The sequence below is a fragment of the Mizuhopecten yessoensis genome, unplaced genomic scaffold (genome assembly GCF_002113885.1).
Source record: "Mizuhopecten yessoensis strain PY_sf001 unplaced genomic scaffold, ASM211388v2 scaffold716227, whole genome shotgun sequence".
Lineage (NCBI taxonomy): Eukaryota > Metazoa > Mollusca > Bivalvia > Pectinida > Pectinidae > Mizuhopecten > Mizuhopecten yessoensis.
In genome coordinates, this window is record NW_018480011.1 from 187278 (window position 1) to 198512 (window position 11235).

General features: G+C 37.7%; 1 protein-coding gene across 1 annotated transcript; it reads right to left on the minus strand.

Moving 5' to 3' along the window:
- Positions 1 to 1045: 1045 nt before the first annotated feature.
- On the minus strand, positions 1046 to 4149 carry LOC110442200 (inositol oxygenase-like). Its single transcript, XM_021485692.1, has one exon. It carries the CDS (start codon positions 3744 to 3746, stop codon positions 2880 to 2882), a length of 867 nt encoding a protein of 288 aa, XP_021341367.1. The 5' UTR covers positions 3747 to 4149; the 3' UTR covers positions 1046 to 2879.
- Between the last annotated feature and the right edge of the window lie 7086 nt (positions 4150 to 11235).

The following is an 11235-nucleotide window of genomic DNA, read 5'->3' on the forward strand; positions in this document are numbered from 1 at the left end:
AAGCCATTTGAGAAGATATAGATAAAAAAATGTATTTACTGTGAATGACCTAGATTTTCATAAAGTCGATAATGTAGCACTTAGTTGGTTATTGTAATTCTCTGGTTTCCCTGATTTGATTTTCAGGTATGTATAACGTCCCCTGTGGCAAACATTAATGAATAAAAAACACATTGAATAGAAAAGTTAATGTAACCTTTTTACGTGAAGCGGCAAAGCGTAACTACTAAATGTAATTTCTTAGACGCTAGGACAACCGTAAAGAAATAAATATATGTTATCAGTGGCGATATGAACCATAAAAAACTCTAACATAATAAATGAGTTATTTTCAAGAAGGAATGCTTGTGCACTTCTTAATGTTGCAATCAACCAATATAAACATCTGAGACCACCAATCACAAACTGATGCAATAGCATGTTTCGTATACGTGATTGATGGAATATTTTAGCAGAGTTTGGCACCCCTTAATGTATGTTCGGGGTTGCCACAGCGCACTCCGTCACTATTAATAATGGTTGATACAAACTATACCTCCACGTACAGTTCTTCCACGTGAATACATAAGATGGCACCCGATTAACGTAAAAATTTACAATGATACATCAACTGGGAATTGTTATGGTTGTCTAAGCCTGGTTTGTTTAACTATATAGCGTTGGTATTCATGCTGCAAAACAATCTATCACGTTAACGCCAATCTTTGATCCTCTGGTCAATTGCCCCCCATGATGAGACCAATGGTATATATAACGACCCTTTACGTGTGAAATCGACATTTGGGCAGTAGATATTTGTTCATTTCATCAGTAAGAAATCTGAGTCAAGAGATATTTAGTTTATTGATGAACATATAAATGGACAGATGTCCTTTCTTTAATAATGGTTTCATTACCAGAAGTGTTCTTATTTCCGAGGGGTAAAAGACATTCATATAACCTAAGGAGTCTTAAACTTTAAGAAACTATAATTCGATCATATATTGACCGATCCGTTTCAAATTATGCAAGTTGAAATAAAAACAAGAACATATAGAAAGTCTTTCCAGTGATATTTAATACACATGCGACTATATGTTTATAAGCAGTATTAAGATAAAAACATGGAAATAAGTGTTTAAAATAATAAAAAATAAACACAACTGAAATATTCCCCTGTCATTTGTCAGCATTCCATCAATTGAAGATAACACAATTTGTATGTAATTGTAATTAAAATGTTATCTTTCAAAAATAAAATCACTTCAAGCGGTTAATAACAAAAACATCTTTATAAAATTCGAATTTAGCAAACATTTCATATTAAAATACAGGATATGATACATGTATATTTATAATTCCGTTTGATCAAAGGTGCGGAAATTGTGTTTAATATGGAGTGAGAGCATTAAAAGGAACACAATAAATACACATAATATTATGGTTTCCTAAATGCCTCACATTCATAATACAATCTTGAATTTAAAAACTTCTTAAAATCCTTCAACAGTCTCTTAACAAATCACATGCAAACAGAGTAATGAATGGAATGAGTCGAGCCAATTTTGCATACAGTATATCTCTGATTCATTTAAAATATATCCGTTTATGACCCACATTCATCATCTACAAAGTGCTTGTGTATATTTTCCTGAGGGCATTCAGTATTATAAACACAACTTGAGCAATGTTCTGATCACAATAGTTTACATAGTATTGTAGACATATATTCAAGTATATAAAAAACGTCGGTCATCCCAATTTAATCTAATACTCACGGCAACTTCCCTAATAAATGCCAGGATTGGACATAAATATAGCTTAGAAGTATATGAAAAACCAATTATATTTCGCAGTCCTAATATTTTGGCCTCGTGACCGCGAAAGAAGTACCATCCATCTTGCCTTTTCTGAAGAGGATGAAATGACGTACAAAAACTCATGACGTCACATTGAATCGTTGATTCTGTTAGATACCGTGGACAATTAAATACTTTATATATAAACGAAATGCTAACTAAACAGTTTCCATTCTTCTGCTTCTATGAATGATTCAGCAACCATAAACATTCTAAATTAGTCAAGAGTATCCGATCACCGGTTTTCACTTAATTGTCCCGATTAAAGTTTTTGAATTATTTCCGTTACATATAATTCTTCATTTTGTACATCCGGATACTTCCGTTCAGACAATCTTCCTTTCTTCACCGGTTAAATGCATAGTCACAAAGTACGTGCGTCAAATTACTAAATAAGTATCATAATGTAATAATACATTCGCAGACCTTATGGGGGATACAAAATAGGCGACAGTAAAACTGTGGCGAAAATTTTCCGGTATACTGTACAATTGTCAACATCACAATCAGTTTCTTCTCAAGAAAAAAGTCATATAATACCATTAGTCACACTCAGCTGTGACTATACTTTTACACTTGGTAAATAAAGCACGTATAGGCATACACATAGGAGTAGTAATGATTATGCATACGTTTTGCCATCCTCGATATCCAGGGGTTATGCTCATTTTCGCTCTCTACACCCCTTGAATATGTCATAGCAAAATTGAAGGTTCGATGTGCGTTACCATGGTAATGAAACAAGAAGACTAGTTCGATCCTTTGATACACATCAAAAGAATCTCACGGTCACGTAGCAGAAAAAGGTGACAGGCTTTGAAGTCGGGCGTCTCTCCTTTGTAATCTTCAAAGGATAAGTATCAGCCTAGCGATTTGTCAGGTGTTTTTTTACCCGAGACCAATCAAACAGCTATATTCGTGCCTTCAATTTTGGTTTGACATATTCCAATCGAGGTTGACGTTTTGCACCAAATGATGTTTTTGAGACATGTTTAACCAGTTCACTTCAACGTTGTTGCGTATCTTGCAGAATTTTACAAATTACCATTTGAGCTTTCCTGGGACATACTTGTCCATGAGAGCACTATAGTATGTCTGTAGATTATCAACATCAGGCGGAATAGGTGTCTTGGTATAGAGGTCAAACTGGTTGAACTCATTGACCCAAGTCATCATCTCGTTGTCCTTGTTGTTGCTAAGGTAACTGTAAGCTCCACTAGTATGCCAAGGGTAAAAGGAATGGTATCTGATCATGTACAATGCCTCTTCCGGTAGGTAGCACTTGTTTAGGTCAGAGGTCAGCACACGGTACAAATATTCATCATGACCCCATGACATGGTCACGTTATTGAGACCGCAATTGTCCGTGTATATGCCCAGTTTGGAATTGAGTTTTTCATCCTGTAGGTCAGGGTTATCCCTGAAGCTTTCCCATCCAAAAACGATGCTGTCGTCTGGGAAACAGCCCACTGGGAATGTATCGCCAACCGTGGACCACTGGGGCTCCCCCCAATGGGCCATCACCTTTCCTGCATCGTGAATCAGTCCCACTACATGAAACCAGTCCTTGTCAGGATGTGCCTTCCGAATGGCTTCAGCAGTTTGGTAGGCATGTAGAGAGTTCGGAATATCTACATCTGGATCACTTTCATCCATAAAGGCATCGAGTGAATTAATTGCTTCCATCATTGTCATCTCTGCATGATTAAACTTGGTGTAGTGCTCTGTCTTGTCCCGCACGTACTGGAGGGTTTGATAGGTATGCATGTCCTTATAGGTATTAATGACCCGGGTAGGTGAGTTGTGGATATCAAACTCACGGTAGTTGTCTTTGTCCTTATACTCCGGTCGGTAGTCCGAGGGGTCAGAGAGCACCATCTTCTCATCGCTACCGTTGTCCGTCGACATCGTCGGTACGCGCTATGGAGTGATTATTACAAGAACACGAACGATACAAAATGGCGAGGTAGTCGGCTCCAACGAGAGATACAGGGCACTAAGCCAATAATCCGTTCACTGCCACATCTAGTCACAGATTGTGAACGTTCCTTGGTCATGTGAGATTTAACATTAAAAAAATATCCGTTCAGGCAGAAACTATATGACTACTGAACTGAGGTAGGTGTTTGTGATATGTAGTTCAGCGCCATTACACCCTATACACACGTCTGTTTGTAAACATTGATCGCGATTTGCATTGTAGCTCGTAACCTCAATAACTTCTATAGCCTGTTTCTTATAAGAAGATTGCCATTTGAAACGTGTATTCCGGCTCGTTGTACATTTGCAGCGTGAGGCTATACGTCTCGTTTAATGCGTTATTTAACACAACCTGTGACGCATACACCATTAACAACAATGTGCTCGCTATATACCTGTGATTTGAATAGTATGTTCAGTCTATACACTTTGTAATCTATTCTCGTTGTGTGTCTATTGAAGGGCTGCTATTGTAGGATTCTAACAGTACGTTACACAATTTATCTGAATTGTCTAAGAACGCAGTAATACACCGAGAGTAGCTAGGCTAAGTGGTAAAATAGTGTATTGAAATATATGTTATATATCTTAGCTTACCTATGTTACATTAAGAAACTGTCAGCGGTATCATATACAGATGTATCATTATCTGTATATCCATCTTGATAGCTTTAAACTTCAAATAATCTACATATTACCAATAGTATTATCCTTAAATATTATGCTTATTTCCATTTTTCTTGCAAACAACGCAAGTTGTACAAAACAGGATAAATAACAATATTGACGTTCATATAACACAACCAGGTTATATTTAACTCGGAGGAAATATTGTCGGTGACTAGAGCGAGTTTTAGCTTCTAGTGCACTGTCAACTTTATCTAACGAATGATCATTCCACAGTAAATATACCTAGAATGAAACAGGATACGAGATAGCTTCATTACATGATAACGATGTTTCAGTCAACTCAGACACGTTTTGTGCAACTTCTGATCCTAAATATGCGATAGTCTTTGGGCTTCGCCATCACATTGTAACCTAACAAGACAAAGGATAATATTCTGAAGTACGTATTCAGTTCGGCTTTAACACCGACAAGGGTCAAACACACTACAGTATGTAACACATAGTATCGCCCATCTGCATAAGAGTACGGAAGAGTATTAATGGCATAAGTGTAAAAAAAAAAACAATCTGCTCTGACGACATTAACCGGGCAATTAGGGGCTAGTTGTTATAGCTAATATGTTAGTATGTGGATTAGTTTTGGTCTGTTTGTTAGCTAATATGTTAGTATGTTAGCATTAACTATCTGCCCGGGCAGTTTAGGTCTGGTCGTTAGCTAATATGTTGGTTTGTTAGTATTAACTATCTGCCCGGGCAGTTTAGGTCTGGTTGTTTGCTAATATGTTAGTATTAACTATCTGCCCTGGCATTTTAGGGCTTGATGTTAGCTAATAAGTTAGTATTAACTATCTGCCCGGAACGTTTAGGTCTGGTTGTTATCTAATAGGTTAGTAATAACTGTCTGCCCGTGAAGTTTCGTCTGGTTGTTAGATAATATGTTATTATAACTATCTACCCGGGAAGTTTATGTCTGGTTGTTATCTAATAGGTTAGTATTCACAATTTGCCCGGGCAGTTTGGGGCTAGTTGTTAGCCATTATGTTAGTATGATAGTATCAACAATCTGCCCGGGCAGTTTGGGGCTAGCTGTTAGCCAATATGTTAGTATGTTAGTATCAGCAATCTGCCCGGGCAGTTTGAGGCTAGTTGTTGGGTAATATGTTAGTATGATAGTATCAACAATCTGCCTGGTCAGTTTGGGGCTAGTTGGTAGCCAATATGTTAGTATGATAGTATCAACAATCTGCCCGGGCGGTTTGGGGCTAGTTGTTAGCCAATTTGTTAGTATGATAGTATCAACAATCTGCCTTGTCAGTTTGGGGCTAGTTGTTAGCCAATATGTTAGTATGTTAGTATCAACAATCTGCCTGGTCAGTTTGGGGCTAGTTGATGGGTAATATGTTAGTATGATAGTATCAACAATCTGCCTGGTTAGTTTGGGGCTAGTTTTTAGCTAATATGTTAGCATGCTAGTATCAACAATCTGACCGGGCAGTTTGGGGGTTAGTTGTAAGTTGATAGGTTTGTATGTTAGTAGCAACAATCTGCCCGGGGAGTTTGGGGCTAGTTATTAGCCAATATGTTAGCATGTCAGTATCAACAATCTGACCGGGCAGTTTGGGGGTTAGTTGTAAGTTGATAGGTTTGTATGTTAGTATATTAACCGGGCAATTAGGGGCTAGTTGTTAGGAAATATGTTAGCATCTTAGGATCAACAATCTGCCCGGCCGTTTGGGGTTATTTGTTAGGTAATATGTTTGTATGTTAGAATCAACAATCTGCCCGGCAGTTTGGGGGTATTTGTTAGGTAATATGTTAGTATGATAGTATCATCAATCTGCCCGGGCAGTTCGGGGCTAGTTGTTGGGTTATATGTTATTATGTTGGAATCACCAATCTGCCCGGGCAGTGTGGGGCTAGTTGTTAGGAAGTATGTTAGCATGTTATTATCAACAATCAGCCCGGGCAGTTTGGGCTTGGTGTTAGGGAATGTGTTAGTATGTTAGTATCGACAATCTGCCTGGTCAGTTTGTGGCTAGTTGATGGGTAATATGTTAGCATGCTAGTATCAACAATCTGCCTTGTCAGTTTGGGGCTAGTTATTAGCCAATATGTTATTAAGTAGTATCAACAATCTGCCTGGTTAGTTTGGGGCTAGTTGATGGGTAATATGTTAGCATGCTAGTATCAACAATCTGACCGGGCAGTTTGGAGCTAGTTGTTAGGTAGTATGTTTGTATGTTAGAATCAACAATCTGCCCGGCCGTTTGGGGTTATTTGTTAGGTAATATGTTTGTATTTTAGTATCAACAATCAGCCCGGGCAGTTTGGTGCTTGTTGTTAGGTAATGTGTTTGTATGTTAGTAGCAACAATCTGCCCGGCAGTTTGGGGTTAGTTTTTAGAGTATGTTAGTATCAACGATCTGCCCGGGCAGTGTGGGGCTAGTTGTTAGGAAATATGTTAGCATCTTAGGATCAACAATCTGCCCGGCCGTTTGGGGTTATTTGTTAGGTAATATGTTAGTATGATAGTATCAACAATCTGACCGGGCAGTTTGGGGCTAGTTGTTGGGTAATATGTTAGTATGTTATTATCAACAATCTGTCTGGGCAGTTTGGGGTTAGTTTTTAGCTAATATGTTAGCATGTTAGTATCAACAATCTGCCCGGACAGTTTGGGGCTAGTTGGTAGGTAATGTGGTAGTATCAACAATCTGCCTGGTCAGTTTGGGGCTAGTTGATGGGTAATATGTTAGTATGTTAATATCAACAATCTGCCCGGGTAGTTTGGGGCTAGTTGTTAGGGAATATGTTAGAATGTTAGTATCAACAATCTTCCCGGGCAGTGTGGGGCTAGTTGTTAGGTAACGTGTTAGTATGTTAGTATCAGCAATCTGCCCGGGCAGTTTGTGGCTAGTTGTTAGGAAATATGTTAGCATGTTAGTATCAACAATCTGCCTGGTCAGTTTGGGGCTAGTTGATGGGTAATATGTTAGTATGTTATTATCATCAATCTGTCTGGGCAGTTTGGGATTAGTTTTTAGCTAATATGTTAGCATGTTAGTATCAACAATCTTCCCGGGCAGTTTGGGGCTAGTTTTTAGCTAATATGTTAGCATGTCAGTATCAACAATCTGCCCGTGCAGTTTGGGGCTAGTTGTCAGCCAATATGTTACCATGTTAGTATTAACAATCTGCCCGGGCAGTGTGGGGCTAGTTGTTAGCCAATTTGTTAGTATGTTAGTATCACCAATCTGCCCGGGCAGTTTGTGGCTAGTTGTTAGGAAATATGTTAGCATGTTAGTATCAACAATCTACCCGGGCAGTTTGGGGCTAGGTGTTAGGTAATATGTTAGTATGATAGTATCAACAATCTGCCTGGTCAGTTTGGGGCTAGTTGATGGGTAATATGTTAGTATGTTAATATCAACAATCTGCCCGGGCGGTTTGGGGCTAGTTGTTAGGGAATATGTTAGAATGTTAGTATCAACAATCTGCTTGGGCAGTTTGGGCTTGTTGTTAGGGAATGTGTTAGTATGTTAGTATCAGCAATCTGCCCGGGCAGTTTGTGGCTAGTTGTTAGGAAATATGTTAGCATGTTAGTATCAACAATCTGCCTGGGCAGTTTGGGGTTAGTTTTTAGCTAATATGTTAGTATGATAGTATCAACAATCTGCCTGGGCGGTTTGGGGCTAGTTGTTAGGGAATATGTTAGAATGTTAGTATCAACAATCTGCGGGTAATATGTTAGTATGTTAATATCAACAATTTCCCCGGGCAGTTTGGGGCTAGTTTTTAGCTAATATGTTAGTATGATAGTATCAAAAATCTGCCCGGGCAGTTTGAGGCTTGTTGTTAGGTAATATGTTAGGATGTTAGTATCAACAATCTTCCCGGGCAGTTTGGGGCTAGGTGTTAGGTAATATGTTAGTATGTTATTATCATCAATCTGTCTGGGCAGTTTGCGGTTAGTTTTTAGCTAATATGTTAGTATGTTAGTAGCAACAATCTGCCCGGCAGTTTGGGGATATTTGTTAGGTCATATGTTAGCATGCTAGTATCAACAATCTGCCCGGACAGTTTGGGGCTAGTTGGTAGGTAATGTGGTAGTATCAACAATCTGCCCGTGCAGTTTGGGGCTAGTTGTCAGCCAATATGTTACCATGTTAGATGTTAGTATGTTAGTATCAACGATCTGCCCGGGCAGTTTGGTGCTAGTTGTTAGGTAATATGTTTTTATGTTAGTATCAACAATCTGCGGGTAATATGTTAGTATGTTATTATCATCAATCTGTCTGGGCAGTTTGCGGTTAGTTTTTAGCTAATATGTTAGTATGTTAGTATCACCAATCTGCCCGGGCAGTTTGTGGCTAGTTGTTAGGAAATATGTTAGCATGTTAGTATCAACAATCTACCCGGGCAGTTTGGGGCTAGGTGTTAGGTAATATGTTAGTATGTTATTATCATCAATCTGTCTGGGCAGTTTGCGGTTAGTTTTTAGCTAATATGTTAGTATGATAGTATCAACAATCTGCCCGTGCAGTTTGGGGCTAGTTGTCAGCCAATATGTTACCATGTTAGTATCAACAATCTACCCGGGCAGTTTGGGGCTAGGTGTTAGGTAATATGTTAGTATGTTAGTATCACCAATCTGCCCGGGCAGTTTGGGCTTGTTGTTAGTTAATGTGTTAGTATGTTAGTATCAGCAATCTGCCCGGGCAGTTTGGGGCTAGTTGTTAGCCAATATGTTTGTTTGTTAGTATGAACAATCTGCCCGGGCAGTTTGGGGCTAGTTGTTAGCCAATATGTTACCATGTTAGTATCAACAATCTGCCCGGGCAGTTTGGGGCTAGTTGTTAGCCAATATGTTAGTTTGTTTGAATTGGGCATTATCAACAGTGTTTCCTGGCCTTTTTTTCCTTGCATTTTACGGCATGCTTTCCTGTGATAATATTTCTTACGGTCATATCTTGCCATCGAGTTTTGGTTCTAATCGCAGTTTGACATTTCGGTATTATCTTCCTCTTTTAGTTCTTTTTATTCTACATTATTATGGTATTTATAGACAAGCTATCTTTATAAGCAGAATTTCTTTTTTTAAGTCATACTGTCCTTTGGAAAAAATCATCTATACTGTACGTAGACTGTCAGTCCGCAAACCTAATTACTTACTATCTCGAGTTGTTGTTTTACGTCAAAAGGTTGTTGACTGCAGATGAACTATCGGTCACCAAGTCAGAACGCTATCGTATAGCTGGGATGTATTATTGTGCAGTTTAAATGGGATTATAATTACGAAAATAAAAATTGAAATGGTTTGATAGGCGCCTTTCCCCTAAGGCAGTATATCCACATATATTTCTGAAAACTTTAAATATTCATTTTTTGAAGTATGTAACATGTTATCAATATTGAATTACTACAGTACATTTATACTATTGAAAGAAACACTTCATCAAAAGCAAGAAATATAATGAAATGCTTGCTAACGGAAATATCTAGAAACGCAGCATATATGCATGCACCGATCCTAGACTGATTAGTAAACTTGAAACTCGTCACTTATTTGTTAATTTACCATTATTTATTTATTTCATCCAGCTGTAGCATACATATATAATATTATTCATATGTATTTTGCTAACTTTAAACTTCAAATTATTCGTAAATGTATTATTATACCCTAAACATTGGTATAGATGAAAATAATAGTCTGTCCTGGCACTTTACCATATCGGCTCAAACAGATTAACAATTTAACTGCCCGAGTTTATGGCAGATTGTTTATATATGCAGGTAGAATATCAATCTGCTCAGACAGCTTGGTGTTTTTCAATGTTGGTCCAAAGTACGGTAAAGCTTCCGTTAAACCATATGTAATATATTAGAAGGCGGTAAGGATAGATAAAGAAGGTTTAACGACTGACTTAAAAAGGCAGCTTTCAACCTTATGAATCTACAAATGTAAACATGTAAATTGGTAAAATATTTCCAACCTCCCTACATGTGTAAATACACCTAAGGGAAGACAGCAGGGCGGTCTTTTGGATCACCATCATCTAAAAACGCTGGCAAGGCAAATGTGGTAGTCCGAGTTTTCTCTGTCTCTGACGGAAATGATTCAGAGCACATTAATAATTTATATCTCTCTGATGGTCGTCAAGATTTTGCTCAAGAACGAAACTCACAGCATACAAAAGAGTTCAGTAAGTAAAGAGATACAATTTAGCCGTTTACTCCTACTTTGAATCTTCTGTGCTTTGTGTTCAGTACCAAACTGAATGGGGCAATTAGATATTTTGATAGAAATTATCTTTAAAAGTATTTCTTTCTCTTTAAAAAACACTTTCTCAATATCGTTAAAATTGTACATTTTAGTTACTAGGAATTTAAAAGTGGAAATGGGACAGGTTTTTGGACGATAGAAAAGTACCAGTACAAAAATGTATAGTTATTCAAAATGACAACTTTTAATTTTAATTATATGATGCTTTCCCCGCCCTGTTGACATTGCTGACATCTGGAGCACGGCATTGTCTCGTATGATATCATAGCTCCAGAATATTGCCATATGCAGGCTGTTGTGAAAGAACTCATGTTCACCTATTTCGAATATGACAAATAGGTTTATTATAGTTATGCTCATTATTGAAGTATTTTAACACAAAAGAAGAAATATTTTTTTAACAAATATTTTATTAATTTTAATAAGATTTTTAACCTTGTAACCTTGAACCATATTAAAAACTAGTACCTGCACGAGGCAAAATAAAGATGCGAAAAAAGA

What these genes read in the sequence shown, in the direction of transcription:
- LOC110442200 (XM_021485692.1), bottom strand. Translation starts at nt 3,746, where the DNA reads ATGTCGACGGACAACGGTAGCGATGAGAAGATGGTGCTCTCTGACCCC.